Here is a 22,811-nt window from a genome sequence, read left to right on the forward strand (position 1 = left end):
CCCAATGGCACCAAGTGCCCCACACTCCCATACTGAACAATCACAAGATGGAATAAAAGACATGGCTTGCTCCATAAAAAAGAGCCTTAGTGATGATATTACGAGGCTTGGAAATACCTTCCATACATCGCTTACATCTCCCTTCCAAATCTCCCAAGTGATGAAGGATGGAATAACTTTAAATGAAAATCCAAAAGCCGAATCTTTTCTCCTCTAAGAGAAGTCAAACCATTGCAGAAGCTTAGAAATGATGGATTGGTTATGCAACAATGGCACATCTAATTTAGAAGCAAAGTAGCTCGATAAAGCTCTAGCCAAATCACTCTCAACAAACAAGTGATCAAGGTCTGCTTCCTTGGCCTCTTCACGACAATTACATTTAGAAGAAGGGGTAAACATATCCTTAATTCTGCTATCCACAGGAATCGCTCTTTCAAAGACTCTCAAAAGGAAGCAACTAACTTTCAAAAGGAAGTCCTTCCAAATAGGCAAAATTTTCAGTGGCATCTTGCTCTTCACAAAACTCCAAGTAGAGGAAGTAGAAAATTGACCCAAGTAGGTATCCAAACCAGCTTATCCACATTAGTGAATACTTTTAAAGATAAAACTTTGATGTTATTTATAACCTCACCGGGAAGATTATTTTTCACTGCAGAAAGATCCCACACCATCCTCATTGACAAAGTCTTTCACACAAAGCTTCAATTCTAGACCATAAACATTAGAAAGATGGTCGATTAGAGGCCTGTTACCAAACCATTTATCAGTCCAAAATGAAAATTTTCCATTCCCAATAATCCATTTCTTGTTATTAATCCACTCCTTCATTTGCAACATATCTCTACATTGTTTCGAGTCACATGCTTTGCTAACTATCAAGTAGAATCTCTCAGCCTTTAGGTATCTGGATTTAATGAATGCACACCATAAGTTCAATTTCTGGTGCAGATTATGAACGCTCTTGATTCTGAAAGCACTACAAAAGTCCTTCAAAGACTTCGTATTAAGGCCACCTTCATCATTGGCTTGCAAGGGTTGTCTCAAGCCATCCATTGATGTTTCTTACCATGTTAAGTAGTTCCCCGCCAAAAGTTAGCAAATATGCTGAATCTTAAGCTTTCTGTTTTTGCAAAAAAGCTCATGTACCCTGACAATCTGGTCATTGGAGAGCTGCCTGATCAATAGTTGGATCGGAAACCACCAAAAGAACCATCGCCTTTAGAGCATAGTTTTAAATTCCAACGAAACCGACACAAGACGACCAAAATGTTTTTGTTTGCATCCCCACCAAAACGAAATCTCAATGGTTTCGTTCCACTTCATTATTTTCATCAAAATTCTGAAAATCGATAGAAATAGTCGAAACATCAAAACAATGAAAAGATGTTATGATTTATAGCGTGTAAAACTATTTTTTTCTCAAAACCAAAAAAATCTGCCCTAATCTATTGTAAATAAAAAAACAATGCAAATCAATCGAGTTTTTATATGATGAAAGGCCTTATAGTCCATTATTTTTAAAAAAGTATCGTACGGCCCACACCATAGGATGATCCAAACCGTCCATGAGATGGGCCACAACCTAAATAGGTTGTGCCCAAAAAATCATTTCCATAGGCTGATCCTAACCATCCGATCTATAGAGGGTTAGGATCGACCCTCTAATGTGCAGTCCCTCTATAGATCGGAGCGGTAGGATCAACCTATGTAAAAATAATTTTTGGAGCACAACCTATTTAGGTTGTGGCCCATCTCATGGACGGTTTAGATCATCCTATAGAGTGGGCCGTACGATATTTTTTGAAAAATAATGGACTCTAAGGCCTTTCATCATATAAAAACTCAATCAAAGAAACACGTTTTTCTGCTATTCCATGGAATTTTTTCTAGAAAACCCCATGTTGGAAAATCCTACAAAAGTTTGGAATTTTTTTCTTAGAATGTGTTTCTTTGATTATTTTTACTATGGCCTTGTTTTTTCGTTTGGAACATTTCAAGTTTTTACCAAGATCCTGCTTTTCAACACTTGATTTGTTGCATTTATAGATAAATATCCATTCGGATGTAATTAGTGCAAATAGTGATGCTAATACCAATTGCAAAGGTAAAAAAAGATTTAAGATTTTTTATCTTTGTCAACATGCATTGTTGGCCCATCCTAGTTGAATCGAAGGTGGGCCCACTTTTCATTTCAATGTGAAGAGTCACGGGAATTTCAAATTTCAAAACCTATGCAACATACAAATAATAAGTGTCTGACTAAGCATGGAAAGAAGAAATGTTTTTTTTTTGTAAGCCACTTCACTTTGCATTTCACTTCATTAATGTAGAGAATGATAGTTGGTAGGGGGCATCATTGAACCGCACAGCAAAGTAATTGTACCTTATGCATGGGATGTCAGATCGTCACGGGACCAATAATACTTCGTAACTCTATGTAGTATTAATATAGAGTTGAGGTCCTTGGAGGGTAGAGACTGGTCATTGTACTTTCTTATACTTCATTACATTGTACTTCTTTACTGTTCCAGACATGTATGGCAACACATGTCGCTTGGTATTCAATGTGATTAAGCCATTATGGATGGCTTTCTTGCTTATGTGATGGTGTCTAAGTATGTATTTGTGCTTGTTCTAGCACTTCCCAAAGTTTCATCTTCAAATTTCATCATTTGCATATGTTTCCATACGTTTCCGTGGTTTTACAAGATTTCTACCGAAATTTTTAATAGAAACAGAAATGTTTTTGTCTTCGTGCCAACCGAAATAGAAATTTAAAACCATGCTTCAGAGCTACGCCATGGATACCAATCGACATATCATGAACAAGAATCTGTTATACCATGTTTAGGCTCATTTTCTCCATTGGCCGATCTCGACCGATTTCCAAATTTCTCAGCATCCTTTTATCGTTTGTCAACCACCGCACTTTGGCAATTAGAAGGTTGGAATGTTACTTTCCCAGGTTTTGCATTCAAAGAACATGGGCTTGAGGAATTGTCTGACTAAGGACCGAAGTAACTAAGGGTGTTGGGTTACGAGAGTTACGCAGATTGGGTCTCATCACCAAAAGGATTACCTGAAAATCACTACGCTTATATGATATCATCGCATTACAATCTCGTGGACAGAGAGCAAAAATTTCCAGATAAAGTCAGGTTGAGTCCAACCTTTTCAGTGAACTTGTAGCAGGGAGAACCAGAACTAGCCTTCCCATTTTCCTTGCCAGAATACTGAAGATTGAATAGATCCAACACGCCAAGGACAGACCTTTAAATTTAACCTATTTGCATGTATTTTTGGTCGCTACTTTGATTAAATAATCATAATAAATTTCAGGTTTATGGGGCCCATATTAAAAATATGAACATCTGCTATAAAAACTAGGTAGCCCTAAGCCACCAACAAGAATTTAGCCCAGAAAACATCCCTGGTACATATCTTAGATATACTCTCACTCTACATTACCAGTAAATGCATAAATCTCCCAAATAAAGTGGCTGGGTTTACTGCAATCTAGGGATGCTTATTCTTGGCATTACACTTTCTTTATTGCTGGGAAAACATAGGTTCTCATGCTCTTTTTTTAATGGAAGTAATTTTATTTGGAGAAAAGAAAAGGACCAAGATGGTCTGCTACAAGCCAAACAAAAGAAATGCCAAACCTAATTAAAAGTTTCTCATGCTATTTTGCATTCAAATTTGAAGAGCACGCCAAGTAATGTAGGAATCTACTCTGGAAACAATTCCCAGATCAACTAAAGAAATATATACTTGGACAAAGATATCAACATTTGACAAAAGGGCATGTGAATTATTTGATGAACCAAATAATGGAACACAAAATATGTGCAAACCTAATATGGAAATAAATTGCCCAACCCAATCAAAAGTAAGCTCCTTGCTTTCAAAAACATCTGCCAAAAACCACTCCATTTGGCAGTTTGTCAGCTAGGTATCATTTCAAGTACTCTTGCCCCTTTGGACTACAAAAATTTTTTTTTTTTTGAATAGTCTTTAGCCTACAAAATTTTATAAAGATAAAATAGAATGTCACAAGAAACAAGAAAAAAAAAGAAAAAATAATGATCGAACAAATTCAAACCCTACGTCATACGTTTCCATAACTCTAGCCTCGTAATTGAGTGACATTCGAACGTCGCCCGGAGCCAACCTTCCCCAATTAAGCTTGGCTAGGTGCAACAACACCCCCAAGGAAACTTGAACCCACACACACTGAGGAAGAAGCACTTAAGAGATGAATAGAAAGTAAGCTTATATTATATGGAATGAAATTCTTACAAGCTCTTGAGGACGATCTCCAAATGTGGCAATCTCCCCTATTTAGAGGTCTTTGGACTGTACATATGAGGTAAAACATTGTCTCATGTGCTACCAATCTAATGGAGTTAAGAAATCTCTAGCACATCTGACACACTCTAATATCTTCTCCATTCTTCCATACAATTCTACAACTATGAACTATGTATAGAATCTCTACAAGTTTATTATACAGAAGAATATACATGACTCTTAAAGGCTTCTAAGTGTCACTACTTCTCTAGGCTTCTCTACAATGTTTTAAGAAGCTCTATAACTCCAAGCTTGTCTTAGACATCCTTCAAATAAGATCAAGTGGGAGCAACTCTTACCCAGTGACACCTGGTAGCCAACACCCCCAAACAACATAACCATTCCAATCTCCCCATCACCTATGATTCTGCTCCAATCAATCTCCCCACTGCCTCAATCTCAGCAAAGAAGAATTGGGAATTCCTCCCAAATTTCGATCTTGTCACACTCATCAAATAGCTTCAAAAGGGAACCCTCCTCATCCCACACAAATCTCTCCACCAATCAAGTTCTTAATGCTTTTGTTTTTTAAATTGAGCTACTTTAGCTAGTAAATGACGTCTATACTTGACTCAATTTTTTTATTATCTAAAATGATGGATAATGTATCAATTTTTCAAAAAATGGAAATTCATAAAACAAAAGCGAAACGGCAACGAAGGAAAGAAGAAAGATACAGAACAAAGAAAATGGCCAAAAAAGACATAAGCCATAAAATATAAGGAAAACTACAAAAAAGATTAAATATCAAGCATTAAATGGCAACAAACAACGTTGCTGCAAATGACTTCATAATTTGCCAAATAATCTGCCTTAAACTTCTAACGATGGCAAGAAAAAGTTCTAAAAGAAGACACATTTGTTGTGAATGGGGTATTCTTCACAATGGCAATTATGGTATAAAGTAAGTAGGTTTTGGTGATTTTCCTTGTATCTTATGGATAGAATATAGGTGAAATTGCAAGTATAATATAATACAAGACCAACTTATTTACTGTGTCTAATAGTTTTCTTTTTAAAGCTCTGTGTCTAATAACCATTCAAAAAAAAAAAAAAACTATGTGTCAAATAGTTTTTATGCTCCGTAAGGTCGACTAGTACATAGATATCCAATGGAAAGTTACAGATTGTCTACATTTGATTTAAAATGTTAGGACATAGTTGACTTGGCCTATTTTTCATACTTACAAGGATTTATATTTTAAATTTCTAAGAAAAAATTGAAATTTAATAAGAAACTTACAATTGAAAACCCACCGATACAATTTGATTTGATGCGGCCATTAAAATCTTATATACTTCAATTTTATTTTCTATAACATTGCCAGATATGATGGAAGATACAAGTTAACACTATTAGACATGAACCAAACTGTATGCTTCATTTGAAACATATATGCATGATAGAATACATAAGCTGCATGCCTTCAAAATTCATGTTTGGTTTTCTTGCCTCATGATAAAATGAACCAAAATTTAACAAGAAACACATGACAACATTAATCAAAGTTGAAACTTATCAACAAAGTAGAAGGACGTGAGAGAAGAATCAAGCAAACCTGCCCATTATAAATAAGGGAAACCAAAATGTATTTTTTGAAGGCTTCAATAGCTATAGCATTTAAAACTGCCATTGGTGCAGTAATTGCCTGTAAAAAAATAAAGTTACATCCATTATCATCATTAGATGATCCAACAAGATGACGACAGAATTGTATGTTCTTTACATACGTTGTGCAGATACTCCAAGGCTTTGCGGTAACGCTTCTGTCCAATATTTATCATTCCCCTGTTATTATATTAAATAGAAAAATAATGTCAGCATCGTTCTTCTCAGGGTACTCAAGCAAACCAAGCCCAAGGTACTAGGATGTAGGAAGACATTCATAGGCAAAATTATGAAGAAACAACAAAGCTCTCTTTCAATATACACATACGTAATCTTTTACCCTCATCCTACTGAACCTCTTTAGTTTTCACCTCAACTGACATTAGTAAGCAAGGTGAGATTTGATCTTTTCCCTATGTAAGGGGTGAAGAAAATATCACCAAAACCAAAAGAGAAATATAAGTCTCTATCTATACAAGTATTTATGGTAGATAATATCCGTACTCCCCTCTTTTGATAATGACAATCCTTTATTTATTTAAATTTCCATGGTTGGTTGTTGATATCTTTTTGGGGATTTTTCAAAAGCCTTTAACAGATAACTAGGAAGGTGTATAAGAAAGAGGAGTGTCGTTATAAAATAAGAGTGGTCCACTCATCTACACAACTTGTCTCGAACCCTATGTGTAACATAGCTTAGTTGAACTTCTCAAAACATGCACGAGGTGACCATCGCAGCTCATAAATTGCTTTCTTCAGCCTACACACCTTGCCTCTCTCCACCTTAGGCTCAGGTGGAATATCCATGTAAACTTCTTCCTGAAGATCAACATTAACGCAATCATTTTTTATGTTGAGTTGATGAAGGGGGCCGTCTCTATCGACGGCCAATGACAGAAGAACTATGACAGAGTTGAGTTTTGCAACTATTGAATGGGTCTCGTGACAATTAATCCCAAAAATTTGAGAGAATGCTTTTGATACCAAGCGGACCTTGTATCGATCTACCCTCTAGTGTTTGTTTAACAATGTACACTCATTTAAATCCAACCACGTGTTTTCCTTTTAGTAACTCAATTAGAGACTAGATTTGATTCGTGTCACTAGCATCTCTTCAATTATTGCTTCTTTACATTGTGGACGAGCTAAGGAATTTAAAATTTCGGTAGGCACCAAAATTGAAGCAATGGAGGATAAGTAAGCTACTAAGCTTTGTAGGAGGGAGACAAAGACTCGTAGAAAATAAGGTTAATGTTAGGGTGAAAGGTACAAGACAATAAGTTACAGGCAGGTGGTGGAATAGGAAGAAGGCACAATATGGGATAGTAGTAAAGATATTTTCCAAGATGACTCATTTCTTTCCCTGTAGCAAAACATTGAATGTGGTTTACATTGCCAAATAGTTATTCAAAGAGGTGGTACGTCTTCAAAGACTCCCCAAAATGATATTTTCTGATTGTGATGTGCAGTTCATGAACTACTTTTGGAAAACACTAAAGAAAAATTTTGGGCATTAAATTACAATACTCTAGTGTATCCCACCAACAGACTGATAGAAAACTAAAGTGGTGAATAATAGTCTGCGAAGTCTACTTAGATGTTGGATCAGGTATTATTTATGGTTACCCATCAAAAAAAAAAAGGTATTATCTATGGCTAAGTTTGCATACAATAGTTTCATCAACCGTTATACTGGCAGAAGTCCGTTCAAGGTGGTTCTTTGTACCACCTGAAGCTAGACCTGGCACGGAAGCGGAAGGATTTTCCAAGTATAAAAAAGAGTTACATGATGAATTTAGAAGAAAAATAGCTTTGAGCAATGGATCTTACAAGGGAAGAGTTGACTTACACCTCAAATTTGCTAAATTCCATGGCGAAGATATGGTGATGGCTCACATGAAGCCAAAAAAAACAGTTTCCTAAAGACACTTTCAAGAAATTACACTCAAGAAGTGCAGGTCCTAACAAGATTATGCAAAAAAATTAGTGTTAATGCATGTCTTAGAACTACCTCCATGAGTATTAGTCATGTTTTTAATGCAGAGGGCTAAACCCGCTAACATGGAACCGATACAGAGCTACTGTAAGTGACGAATAAGCTCTTTGCCTACCACTCATTTTGAGAATCAACAAATACATTGAAGATGTGCTCAATGATCAGATCGGCGTCTACTAGAAGCAGAGGCTACCAAAAATATCTTGTTCTTTGGAAAGGCCGGCCCTTGTCAGATTGGACGTCGATCACCGCTGAAGAATTCCAATGGATAAATATAGATCTCTATGATCACTATCACTCTATTTATTCGACATGGTTGAGTTCTTTCAATCCAAGGGGAGATGAGAGGGATCAAATCAAGGCATACAGTCGAAAGAACAAGAAAGGGAAAACTAGTCAATTCCATGATGCAATGGAAGAAAATAGTCAATTCCAAAATGCAACAAAATAAAGGAGTCAATTCCAAAATGCAACAAAACAAAAGAGCCAATTCAAGCTTTTGTTTCTTTTCCAAAAAAAAATTAAAAAATCAAGCTTTTGTTTGTAATTTCGAAGATGATATAGGGTCTAGTTGGGACTTCGAATGAGAATAGAGTTATAATAGCGTCACTTAAGTCAAGAGGGGTATTAAGTCACTTTAGGTTCTTTTTTATTTAAGTCGCTTAAGTGATGCTTGTAATAAAGATGGGGCCCATCATACCTGCAACTTGTTTTAGTGGGAGACCTTTGTTTTCATAGAATTTAGGAAAGAGTTTTTATCTTCATGGGTTTTTAAGTGGGAACCTTCAAGAAGTTAGGGTTTTAGGCAAGCGGAACCACATGTTTGAGTTTTAAGTTGTAGGAAGTCTCTAGAATTCATGAAAGTGAAGTCCATATATATATATATATATATGGAAAAGTGTTTGTGAGCTAGAGGTCATATAAGCTTATATGAGCTAGAGCTCACAAACATAGGGAGGCCCACATTGTTTGGATGATCCAAAGCATTCATTTGATAGGCCCTCATATAGATAGGGTGTGCCCAAAAATTCAGCTTCATAGGATCATCCTAGCCCTTCCATTTGTGGAGGTTAAATGGACGGGTATAAACATCCATAAATCTGCCCATTTTTAACCTCCACAAATGGAAGGGTTAGGATAATCCTATGAAGCTTATTTTTTGGGCACACCCTATCTATATGAGGGCCTATCAAATGAATGCTTTGGATCATCCAAACAATGTGGCCCCCCCTATGTTTGTGAGCTCTAGCTCATATAAGCTTATATGAGCTCTAGCTCAGAAACACACTCTCTCTCTCTCTCTCTCTCTCTCTCTCTATATATATATATATATATATATATATAGAGAGAGAGAGAGAGAGAGAGAGAGAAAAGTGTAGCTACACACTCGTGTAGCTAACTTAGCTACACCGCCGGCTTAAAATACAGTGGGCCCCACATTGTTTGCATGATGCAAGCCATTCATTTGATGGGTCCTCACATAGATAGGGTGTGCCCAAAAATTCAGCTCCATAGGATCATCCCAACCCTACGATTTGTGGAGGCAAAAATGGACGTGTAAAAACCTTCACAAATCTGTCCATTTTTGCCTCCACAGTTTGAAGGGTTAGGATGATCCTATGGAGCTGATTTTTTAGGCACACCCTATCAATGTGAGGGCCTATCAAATGAATGGTTTGGATCACCCAAACAATGTGGGCCCACTGTATTTTAAGCCGGCGGTGTAGCTAAGTTAGCTACACGAGTGTGTAGCTTCACTTTCCTCATATATATATATATATATATATATATATATATATATATATATATATATATATATAGAGAGAGAGAGAGAGAGAGAGAGAAAAGTGTAGCTACACATACGTGTAGCTAACTTTGCTACACCAACGGCTTAAAATACAGTGGGCCCCACATTGTTTGGGTGATGCAAATCATTCATTTGATGGGCCCTCATATAGATAGGGTGTGCCCAAAAAATCAGCTCTATAGGATCATCCCAACCCTACGATTTGTGGAGGCAAAAATGGACGTGTAAAAACCTTCACAAATCTGTCCATTTTTGCCTCCACAGTTTGAAGGGTGGGGATGATCCTATGGAGCTGATTTTTTGGGCACACCCTATCAATGTGAGGGCCTATCAAATGAATGGTTTGGATCACCCAAACAATGTGGGCCCACTGTATTTTAAGCCGTTGGTGTAGCTAAGTTAGCTACACGTTTGTGTAGCTTCACTTAACTCATATATATATATATATATATGAGGAAAGTGAAGCTACACCGCCGGCTTAAAATACAATGGGCCCACATTGTTTTGGTGATCCAAACCATTCATTTGATTGGCCCTCACATAGATAGGGTGTCCACCAAAAATCAGCTCCATAGGATCATCCCAACCCTTCAAACTGTGGAGGCAAAAATTGACAAATTTGTGAAGGTTTTTACACGTTCATTTTTGCCCCAACAAATCGTAGGGTTGGGATGATCCTATGGAGCTGATTTTTGGTGGACACCCTATCTATGTGAGGGCCAATCAAATGAATTCTTTGGATCACCAAAACAATGTGGGCCCATTGTATTTTAAGCCGGCGATGTAGCTAAGTTAGCGACACCGGCGGTGTAGCTAAGTTAGCGACACCGGCGGTGTAGCTTCACTTTCCTCATATATATATATATATATATATATATATATATATATATATATATATATATATATATATATATATATATATATTGTAGGCCTCAGGGCCATCAACTCATGTTATAAATGAAAGAGATCTCCTATGCTTGTGCAACCTTTGATGTGAAATCCCCTACGTCTTGGTGTGATGCCTCGAGAACCCTACTGGTGTGATGCCCTAGGTAGACCTTGGTGTGATGCCTTGGTGATTGATTATATCCTTCTCTTTCTCTATCAAAGGTATTTATATTTATATCTATATATCTATACATATCTTATTCTCTTCTTTTCTTTAATTCTTTCTAAATCCTTCATTATTTTGGTTCTTGATTTCGACTATATCAAGGGTTGGATACTTGTCCTCGAAACTCTATATCGATTTGATTTAAGTAGATACCATTACATCACAAATCAAATCTTCGTATTCCCTTTAGTCCTTAGTCCTGCATCACAAGTGTGGACACCATGTCCAATCGTACTTGTGCCTACCCTAGTAACATTGAAAGCACTAATATTAACAATCCACTGGATCTAAAGCACTCCAAAATATATCTTCTATCTAACAAGAGACATGACCACTCTTAGTTCATCTAATGGTATAGAGAGAATTTTATTCCACACGTGATTGGCCAGGTTGAAAATGCTGCACAATTTGGCATCCATATATAGCAGTGTCAGTTTTTTTCTGGATAAAATTCTAAACGGATATATCCACGACAAACTATCATGGCCATGCAACTTATACATGGACGCTTGTTTTAGTGCCATACCGAATCCCATTCCATGTGTCAGAGTCAGACAAGACAATTTTTTTGGAAAATAAAGTATCCTTTTCTATATAACAACATAGACAGATCCTAATTTCAGTTCATCATTAAAAAAAGGGATTGGACTTGATATGTTTCTAGTATCTATGGAACTAAACAGTATCCTCAAATCACCCTTTAAAAGTTAAATTGGTAAAAACCATAGAGTTCTTTACACATTAAGGTGACATTCCAAACAATTAATGGCATGTCAAAACATACAAAAAACTGCTAGTATAGTTCACACCAACTATAGGGCCATTGCAGTTGTTAAACACTAATAGCCAAGTAAGAAGAGTATGATTTCCAAAGCACACTCAAATTCATATTTGCATACTCCAAAATTAGAAAACAAGACTATCTTTGCCGTAGTCTATAGACATTATGGCTCAAATGATTAAAAAAGAAAAAGCAAAAGAAGTCCATGGTTTCAAAAATTATCACTACAACACTCACCCATAATAACAGTAAAGGAAAAACTCCTTCGGCTGATCAACATCAAATATATCCTCCTCCAAAATGCTTAGACCAGCTTTGTAACACTTAGCCAGCAAACAAAGAAGAAGAAAATCCGAGTGCAGAGCAGTCAACTGCTGAGAGGAAGATTGAAGCTTCCGAACAGCTGTCCGCAAAGGAGCAACCCCCTGTATTGGCACTTGAAACAGCATAACTTGGTCCTTCAACCTCTTACAAACAGATACAACTGCAAATACACACAAAGGCTAACATCACAAATTAAAGAAAGCTGAAAAAACTGGAAAAAAAAACATAAAAATGTGAATAGGAACCACCCATGTCAATTTTGTTGGGTAAAATACAAGTTAAAGATCATTCACCAAGAAATATAATTAAGTACATTTCTCAGGTGCCAAACGTATCTGTTCTTCTGAGCAACTATTGATAAATTTGGCAATCAACAGAATGATTTCATTAGCTTGCTCTTTCGAGATCGGACCAGATGTGCATGCCTCCCTGTCCAGACAAAAAATTACAAGAACCAGTCAGCTGCATCCAAGAGGGTAAAAAATATAGATATCACAAAAACTGTAGCTATGACCCAGGAATAGCATTTGGAGAGAGAGAGAGAGTACTGGGAACCTAGAAATGGGCTCCCCCATTAAGAAATGAAGTACACTTCTTCTGTAACTTAAGATAGAGATGAATAAAGAGGCTCTAGTTAAAAACTATTTTGAGATGAGAGGGGGAGGTGTTGTGATTGCCAAATTTCTGTAGGGCCTTCTTCGATAGAGAACTTCCTTCAGTGGCAAGGTTCTGCGAGGTTCTCGGAAAGGTTAGAAGGGTGTAACATCAAGAGGTCAAGCGAAGATAAAAGGGTTTGGATCTGGAATTCTTCAAGGGAGTTCGCTGTCAAATCATTCTATCATCAGTTGGTGCTAGCCATGTGACCTCTAGAGTAGTAGTCTGTGGACTATCCAGGCTCCTTCCAGGGTTTGTGCCTTTGGCTGGACAGCCTTGCATAGTAGGACGAGATGTTGGATCTTTTGCGGAGTCGTCATATGTTGATTATTGACCACTGCGCTCTTTGTACTGAGGCAGGGGAAATAGTCAACCATATGTTTATACATTGCAAACTGTCAAGGGAGGTGCGGACCAAACTGTTGGGAAGGTTCTATATCCTGGGTCACTGGGTGTTCCCAGAAAAGATTATCGATCTCTTAGAAGGCTGGCAGTTGGCACTCTGAAAGAAGAAAGGAAAGATACTATTGAATATATCTTTGCTAGCAATAATGTGGGTTCTCTGGAAAGAGATAAATGCCAGAGTTTTTAAAGGATGTGTCAAGAGCTCCTCGTTCCTATACTTGAAAGTGATCGCCCTTACTATCTCATGGGTGAAAACCATCCTATGCTTCAGGTTTGAGTCCGCCTTCGACCTATGGAATGGATGGAGAGATATGTGTTTCAGCTTGGAGCAGAGGGATCCAATCAAACAGGTATGGAAGCCTCCAGCCCCAGGCCTATTAAAGCTCGACTTCGATGGGTCTAGCATGGGAAACCCCGGCCCAGCTGGGATCGGAGGTGTGCTCAAGGATGAGGCGGGGTAGGTAAGGTGGGCTTTCTCGAGGCCCATAGGGGTCTCCGATTCCAGTGAGGCGAAGGTGCGAGCAGATCATCAAGGTATCAAACTACTGGATATAGAAGCCTTGGCCCAAGTAGTGGTGGAAGGAGACTCATTGAACGTAATACGCTGGCTTGGCCCAAGTAGTGGTGGATATAGATTTGCTCTGTTCTTTGATGAGATTCAGGACCGAGTGAGAGATTCTAACATAGTCTTTCAACGCGTCAGGAGGTCTGCTAATGACGAAGCCAATTGGCTGGCCAGGGAAGGGGTACTCAAGGAGGGGCAAGAGCTTTTTTATTTCCTTCCACTTTGACCATCTATTGGCTTGAAAGCTTCTGGCCTCCCTTTGGTGGAAACGTTTTTTTTTATTTTATTTTATTGTATCATTCCTTGTGTTTTTTACCCATGTATTGTGATCATCTTGTCTCGGGTTCGTTTTTAATAAAATTCTTGGTTGCCATTAAAAAAAATTATCTGTATCTTAAGAATATATTTAACTTGTTACCAATATTTTATAACAACGAATGAATAAAGAAAACAGTAAAACAACTAAATATTTAAAATTGGACACTACAAATTCCAGTTCTTATAAAAAACAGTGAATAAATTCAATTCTAAATAGCTCCATTAATTCAAATCATTTTCACCTAGGAACCATTCTGTTTTAAAAGAAAATTGAATCCTAGTAAATAAAAGAAAATTGAAAACGGTTGCAGCTTTCACCCTGGCCCACGGACTTTTAAGAAGTATAACATTATGAAAGAAATGTCATGCTTCGACTCCATACAACTTTCACTTCCATATCAATTAGGTATAATCCACCAACTAGCATACTTTTGAATCTCATTATTGAGCATAAGTACCAGTTAAATAGAGATTTCAGGCTACCCTTCCTCCTTCCCATGGCACCTCAAATGAAAATATATAGGAGAGAGTATTAAGTTAAGTATATTTGATATTTCCAAGTAATGAATGAACCAGGTAATATGGTCATTGATCTAGAACAGAACTTGGCGTGCTGTTTTTTTTGTTGATAAGTAAACCACAAGTCGTCGTTTGTAGAACAAAAAATAATTAAATTTTGTGTGCGACTCCAAAAAACATTTGACAATCATATGCTCGTTAGATGTTGTGAAAAAAAGATATCCCCATTTATTAAAATAGAGAATCCCAATTGTAACTAGGTTTAGCTAAAAAGCAACCTTTGAAGGCACTGTAAAAAAATGTTGGGATTGAGAATACCTAAGCATATGAAATATGAAGATAACCAGCCAGACTATCCAACACCGCTAAAGTCATCAATTGCATCAAATCATGCACAGCTCAAGGCGCATTCCCTCGACCAAAAAGATATCAATTATTTAATAATGAAACACTTAGGGGCCGTTTGGATACGTGGATTTTAGAATCCGGGATTTCTTCAAAGTTGTAGCTAAGTGACGAGAAGAAGCGGACCAGCCGTCGTTTTTTACTTCTCCCCCTTCTTTCCGTCAGCAAGAGAGCAGCAGATCCATATTTCCAGGTTTTAGAAATCTCAGGATACATGAGAGATTTTTAAAACCTGAATTTCTCACTTAAAATCCAAGAAACTCTGTTAGGACAGCATACAGCAACTTGATCATGAACCCTCTTTTACACTGTTTTCAAACTTAAAGCATGGATTCTAAAATCAACGTATCCAAATGGCCCCTTAGGGTGTGTTTGGATGCACAAAAGCCAGGATAGTTTAGGGGTTTTGCTTTGCATTGTGTGCCACGTCACCACAATCCCTTGTTTGGTTGCCAGTGTAGCATCGAAATCACTGGAGACTACCAGACAAGTTCCATACGTAATTATTGCATGTCTGGTGACGTGGCATCCATGTCCCCTCCGCATACCTTCCAAGCCAAATCTCTAAGGAAAGGTGGCATTTGGCTTGGAGAATGATGCTTTTTCTCTTTCTCCCTTTCTCTCTCTTCCCTCTCTCTCTCTTCTCTTTCTATATTGGTAATGACACCCCCTCCCACTACTCTGCGAAGTTGGCAACCAAATACTACTTATCACTAACATAGATTCTAATCAAATGTTTGCCTCCTCCATTTCATGATAACCCAGTAAAAAGAAAAAGAAAAGGAAAGGGTCATAAATTTTATTCATGGAAATGAAAAATCAGCAATACAAAACTAACCAAAACTGAAAACATGTCAAACATAGAAAATAATATGAAGTAACCAAAACCCACTACCCAGATGACCTAAAAACACAAACCAGCGAAATCAAGCAGAGAAGAACAACCCAGAATCAAAAACAAAAAGGGCAGATAGTTCACAGCAATAATAATGGATCAAAACCCCAAACCCTAAACCCCATAAAGAAGGTAGAAGCTTACAAGAGATGGAGATAGCCTAGAGAATGCTTCGAAAGGTCGAGCTGATCAAGAAAAGGAGATAATCGAGTCCCCTCAGTTTGGAGAGATTCATCTACCTGGTTCAAATGGCTCTGAAGCTGATTGATTTCTTCTAGACTGCCTGACAGCCCTTGGATGAGAGCGATCAACGGTTCGATCGATTCCATGGAAGACATGAGAGAGAGAGAGAGAGAGAGAGAGACCGAGCGGGGGTGACCAGACAGGAAAAAGGCGAGCGAAGAAACGTGGTATGTGCTTTATTTACCCGCATTCTCCTTGTTTTTATTATAATTTCTTTGTTTTTACAAAAGACCACCTCTGGTTTAGGGTATTCATGGCACTAACTATTGTTTCCAAAATTTTGAATGTTTGCGAAGTAGGTTTTTTTTATTTTTTATGCGGGGCTTTATTAGGGCTGCATAAAAAACATGCCAAACCGATAAACCGAACCAATGGAAATCTGTAGACACCCCATTTTGGCCACCCACAGTAGACGCCCATTTTTCGCCCCCTCCCCCCGACTCAAAATTGCACCTCGTTTCTTTTGTCTTCTTATTAGCGGGCATTTTTGCTATTTTGGGTAGTCTAGGGGTAATTCTGTCATTGTAGTCACCCTGAGGGTATCAACCCTAGATATAAATGCAACATAAAAGCCTCATTTAAGGGATAAACCGTGAACCGGACCAAGCCGAACCAGTCAAAATCGGTTCGGTTATAGCCCCCCCCCCCCCCCCCCCCAATCGGTTCGGTTACGGTTTGGTTTTCTCCAGACCGATGGGATTGGTCAAGTTCAAAAAACCTCGTAAAACCGAACTGGAACGAACCATGTGAAGCCCCAGGCTTTATCTTATTGTTTCTGTTGGTGGAATTTGTGGCTGATGAAGATCTAATATCTTAAGTAGTTATGCTTCAAGGCGCGTAATCGCTTTCCTTAAAACAATATTCGCCCCCACCAGTAGTGTGCAACAAGGATCCGCGAATTGCCTCCAAGATACAATGAAGCCTTGTAGGAATGTCCTACAAATGTTTGACGACACTTTGCACAAGCGGAATTAAACCCAAAACGCCTTTTAAGAATTACAAGCCTTAGAGAAATTCACTAAAACTGTTTCTGCAGTAAAACAGTATTTAGTGCACTATTTTGTATAAATCTCAATCTTTAAAAACAAGAGAACAAACAAGAAAGTAGGGGAGTTCCATAAGAGAAAGGACGACAATAACTAACTGTTAAAAGACAGTGCTCTTTTTATAGAGCATTAGATGTCTATTCATTAAGGAAAACATCCCTTCAAAACATCTCATGGATTGGTTTGAATAATGTCCATTCGATCGCAACTCTTTGCGATTTAAGTATTTTGGATCATCCACAAGTTGTCCCTTGAGTTCGAAAATCATCAGTAACTGTTGGGAAGCAAAAGACATGACAAAAGGTTGAAAACCGGAAGTGAAAAGCCATGTTTATTTTCTCCCAACGGATAGATTTTTTATCAGCCGCAGTCGACCGGGATACCCGCGGTTGCTGTAACGCCCCGGTTTTTCTTGAAAATACCAACTCGGTGCGTAGAATAATATGACATCATCTTTCTCAAAAACTTTCATTATTCTCAAACACTTTCATTATTCCCAAGATCTCAAATACGTTTAGAGGATTTACAGAAATTAGGTCTAACTTATTACATCGTAATTCAAGACATAGTTGATACACATTTAAAACATAATTGTTCTTTAGAACAGTTCTGCATTCAACTCTAGCATTCCTCATCTTCCATCTATACTTCACCTGGGTTTTGGAACCATAAAACAAGGAAAAGAAGGGGGTGAGCTCAAATAGCCCAGTAGGGTATAAACAACAAGTGATGTAGAATTGTCAAGCTCATAAGAACATGATATTTTGCAGATATGACATCTCATATGGAAAGAAAGAATAAGCACAACAGGCTTTCCAAACGTATAGAGAAAACTTTTAGAACTTGATATCAAGATATATAGACTTCATTAAGCATAGATGCTTTCATTCATAGCCATATCTCGGCTCATTCATAGCCATACCTCGGCTCATAATCCTCTAGATTTACACTCTCTAGAGTCGTCATTACCCACGTGCACATGGAGGACTATAACGCGTCCATCCGTCATCATATCATAACTCAGTCCATATTCAGAATTAGGGTATCACAAGATAAACCCTAAACATAAACATATCTCATTGAAACAAGTTTCGGGGAAACAAGTTTCGGGGAAGAAAAACCTTTATATCAGCAAAAGAGAATCAATAGATAGGCAACCCTTACCTCAAAAACATGAAAGGAACACTCCTTACTTCAAATATAGCAAAAGAGAATCAATAGATAGGCAATCCTTACATAAAAGAGAATCAATGGATAAGAAACCCTTGAAACCCTTACTTCAGCAAAAGAGAATCAATAGATAGGCAATCCTTACCTCAAAAACATAATCAAAGATAGGGGACCCTTACTTAAAAGAGAATCAATGATAGAAAACCCTTACGACCCTTACCAATAGTTTTCCGGTCACAGGTTTGTTTGAGCTTACACCTTGGAGTGAATAACCTGTAAATATTCTAATTTGTATCAAAGTCATGTTTTAAGATCATGTGGACCCCACATGCACTATTCATGTGGACCCCTCATGTTACTATTCATGTGGACCCCACATGTTACTATTCATGTGGACCCCACATTTTATATTCATGTGGACCCCACATGTTACTATTCATGTGGACCCCACATGTTACTATGCTCAGCAGGTTTACCATTCTTTGATTTCGTTTATTTCTTGGCTACTATGCTTAGCAGTTCGCCTATGCTTAACAGTTTGCCTTTCTGTGCTGAAAGTTTACTTACGGTTACTATGCTTGCATTTCACCGTTCAAATAAGAGGGTAAAACTTGCATAATCTATAGCGAGTTATCGCCTCTTATGCATGTTTTATCCTGATTTACATAGATGGATATTTACGTAGGTGGTAGAACCAACCATTTACTTTACTTTACGGTTACTATGCTAGCATTTCACCGTTCAAATAAGAGGGTAAAACTTGCATAATCTATAGCGAGTTATCGCCTCTTATGCATGTTTTATCCTGATTTACATAGATGGATATTTACATAGGTGGTAGAACCAACCATTTACTTTACTTTACGGTTACTATGCTTGCATTTCACCGTTCAAATAAGACTTGCATATAAAAGAAATACTTTAACTATTGAAAGATTTACCTTCTCCTCTCTCAGATTTCCTTTTCCTTCTCCTCTCTCAGATTTCCTTTTCCTTCTTCTCTCTGATTTCCTTTTCCTTCTTCTCTCTCAGATTTTCTTTTCCTTCTCCTCTCTCAGATTTCTTTTTTTTTTCCTTCTCCTCGTCTGCGAGCCTCTATTTATAGCCTTAACCTGAATTATTATATTATTATTTTATTTATTATTTTATTTGCATGAACAGTAACTTGAATTATTATATTATTAGTTTATTTGCTTGAATAGTAACTTGAATTATTTTGTGGGACCTACTTGTTGTGGGACCTACTGTTGGTAGGACCCGCTTGTGTGGGGCCCGCTGATGTGGGACCCGCTTGTGAATAGTACTCGGTGGGTCCTACTGTGAATAGTAGTTTTACATAGTACATCTCAATAGTAAACTTGCATAGTATTTCTACATAGTGACTGTTGTGAATAGTAATTACGCATAGTGACTATTGGTAAGTTTTAATATATGTAAATATCTAAGCCTTTTTAGTTGACATCTGGGGCGGTGGCTTAGTGGTAGGAAGCCGTTCAATCCTAGCTCAGGATTGGGTTCGAATCGCGTATGCCCCATTATGCCAGATGTCCTCATGCCCGATTAACTCGGGGAAAAATGAGTAATGGCCGATGATTACCCACCTATGAGGCCATTTTTTTTTTTTATATTTGTATGTAACATATATATATGTATATCTATATATATATTTTACCGGTTCTTACATTCTACCTCCCTTAAAAAAAAATTTCGTCCTCGAAATTTGACGTACCTTAAGAAGTAAATAGATGAGGATACTTTTGTTTCATCTCCTCCTCCGGTTCCCATGTTGCTTCCTCGGTGGCTTGGCTCCTCCACAGAATCTTCACCAGTGATATTCTTTTTGTCCGAAGAATTTGTTCCTTTCGATCAAGGAGTTGTACTGGTTGTTCTTCATAAGACAAATTTTGTTCCAACTGCATTGGTTCTGTTTGTAGTACATGTGATGGGTCCGCCAAGTATTTCCTTAAAAGTGAGACGTGAAACACATTGTGAACATGTGACAAGGCTGGTGGTAAAGCTACACGGTATGCTACTGGTCCAATTCGTTCAAGTATTTCGTATGGTCCAATATATCTGGGACTGAGCTTCCCTTTCTTTCCGAACCTTATCACACCCTTCCAAGGTGATACTTTTAAGAATACACGGTCACCCACTGCAAACTCCAGGTCTCGACGTCGATGATCGGCGTAGCTCTTCTGTCTGCTTTGAGCCGTCCTCATATGTTGTTGGATCATACGTACTTTGTCAGTAGTTTCTTGTACTAACTCTGGGCCTAGAAGTTTTCTTTCTCCGACCTCATCCCAACACGTCGGTGTTCTACACCTCTTACCATAGAGAGCTTCATAGGGTGCACTCTCTATACTAGAGTGATAACTGTTATTATAAGAAAATTCAACCAATGGTAAGTGTTGGTCCCAATTACCTTGGAAGTCTATTATGCAAGCTCTAAGCATATCCTCCAGTGTCTGAATTGTCCGTTCGGATTGACCATCTGTTTGAGGATGAAAGGCAGTGCTGAAGTTCAACTTTGTCCCCCAATGCTTTTGTATACTCTTCCAAAAATTAGATGTGAAGCGCGGGTCACGATCGGACACAATGGATGCTGGTATGCCGTGTAATCTGACTACTTCTTTGATGTAGAGCTTCGCCAATTGATCTAAGGAAAAAGTTTCTCGTATTGGGATAAAATGAGCGACCTTCGTTAATCGATCAATGATGACCCATATTGCGTCATTTCCTTTCGTAGTCCTCGGTAGTCCTGTAACGAAATCCATTGCTATCATATCCCACTTCCATATAGGCACCTCAAGTGGTTGTAAGGCTCCCTTTGGTAGCTGTCGTTCTGCTTTAACTTGTTGGCAAACCAAGCATGTAGACACGAACTCAGCAATCTCTCTCTTCATATTATTCCACCAATAATGGGTTCGAAGATCTCTATACATCTTCGTACTCCCTGGGTGTATGGAGAATGCCGAACTATGTGCCTCAGTTAGCAACTTCCTTCTTAATTCTGGATCGGAGGGCACACATAGTCTTGTATTGAATCTTAAGATGTCATCTTTATCAACATTGAATTCGGAAAGTTTGCCTTTCCGAACTGCTTCGATCTTTCCTTGTAATTCAGGATCGTTGACTTGAGTGGCCTTGATTTTCTCCAATAGTGATGGTTGAGCAACCATCTGTGCTATGTAGCCCTTAGTTCGCGGTTCTACTATTTCCATATCAAGTTTTCTCAGATCTTGGAGTAAATGCTTTTGAGTGGTTAGCATTCTTGCCAAGGTTCCGGAAGTTTTTCTACTTAATGCATCTGCCACTACATTCGCCTTTCCAGGATGATAATGAATGGTGCAGTCATAATCCTTGAGTAACTCTAGCCACCTTCTTTGTCTCATATTCAGCTCCTTCTGGGAAAATATGTATTTAAGACTCTTGTGATCAGTATAAATTTCACACTTTTCCCCGTAGAGATAATGTCGCCAGATCTTCAGTGCAAAGATTACTGCCGCCAATTCTATATCATGCGTGGGGTAGTTTTGCTCGTGGTATTTTAGTTGGCGTGATGCATAAGCTATAACTTTATCATTTTGCATTAATACGCAGCCGAGCCCTTCCTTTGATGCGTCACTGTAGATTACAAATCCTCCGGTTGGTGTTGGTAATGCTAGCACAGGTGCGCTGACGAGTCTCTTCTTTAATGTTTCGAAGCTTTCCTCACATTCTTTGGTCCAGATAATCTTCGCGCCTTTCCGAGTTAATTTCGTTAAGGGATTTGCTAATCGAGCGAAGTTTTCCACGAACCTTCGATAATAGCCGGCAAGTCCCAAGAAACTCCGAATTTCTGTTGCTGTCGTGGGTCTTTGCCATTCTTCAACGGCTTTAGTCTTCGCTGGATCCACAGAAATTCCTTCTCGGGTGACTATGTGACCCAAGAACGCCACTTGCTGCAACCAGAAGTCACATTTACTGAATTTGGCATACAGCTTCTTCTGTCGAAGTGTTTGTAAAACAATCTTCAGATGTTCCGCATGTTCTTCGCGACTCTTAGAATAGACAAGAATGTCGTCGATAAATACCACGACAAACTTATCAAGATACTCGTGAAATACTCTGTTCATTAGATCCATGAATACAGCTGGGGCATTCGTTAGTCCGAATGGCATGACAATGAACTCATAATGTCCGTAGCGTGTGCGGAACGCTGTCTTTGGAACGTCTTCTTTCCTTACTTTCAGTTGGTGGTAACCAGATCTGAGATCGATCTTGGAAAAGTACATGGCACCTTGAAGTTGGTCGAACAAGTCGTCGATTCTGGGCAACGGGTACTTGTTCTTTATTGTGACATTGTTCAATTCTCGATAATCAATGCACAACCTCATTGATCCATCCTTCTTCTTTACGAACAGGACGGGAGCTCCCCAGGGTGATACACTGGGCCGGATGAATCCTTTGTCTAATAGTTCTTGCAGTTGCTTCTTTAGTTCCTCCAGTTCTATCGGCGCCATTCGATACGGTCTTTTGGATATTGGATTTGCTCCCGGTACTAGCTCGATAGAGAACTCCAGTTCTCGATTCGGTGGGGTTCCTGGTAGATCGTCAGGGAATACATC

The 22,811-nt window shown here is 38.3% G+C and overlaps 1 protein-coding gene across 1 annotated transcript in view; it reads right to left on the bottom strand.

The window, feature by feature from the left end:
- The window catches only part of COP13 (Proteasome component (PCI) domain protein), a 36,643-nt gene extending 20,497 nt beyond the window's left edge, over positions 1-16,146 (bottom strand). Inside the window, exons 1-5 of the mRNA XM_077371650.1 lie at positions 15,890-16,146; positions 12,298-12,413; positions 11,898-12,144; positions 6,085-6,142; positions 5,913-6,002 (exon numbers count right to left, since the gene is read on the bottom strand). Coding sequence (XP_077227765.1) covers positions 5,913-6,002; positions 6,085-6,142; positions 11,898-12,144; positions 12,298-12,413; positions 15,890-16,083 — 705 coding nt within the window. The 5' untranslated portion in view covers positions 16,084-16,146. The remainder of the gene's footprint in view (positions 1-5,912; positions 6,003-6,084; positions 6,143-11,897; positions 12,145-12,297; positions 12,414-15,889) is intronic.
- Between the last annotated feature and the right edge of the window lie 6,665 nt (positions 16,147-22,811).

The sequence above is a fragment of the Tasmannia lanceolata genome, unplaced genomic scaffold, assembly GCF_043159265.1.
Source record: "Tasmannia lanceolata isolate RefF3 unplaced genomic scaffold, GAP_Taslan_0.1 ptg000037l, whole genome shotgun sequence".
NCBI classification, from domain to species: Eukaryota; Viridiplantae; Streptophyta; class Magnoliopsida; order Canellales; family Winteraceae; genus Tasmannia; species Tasmannia lanceolata.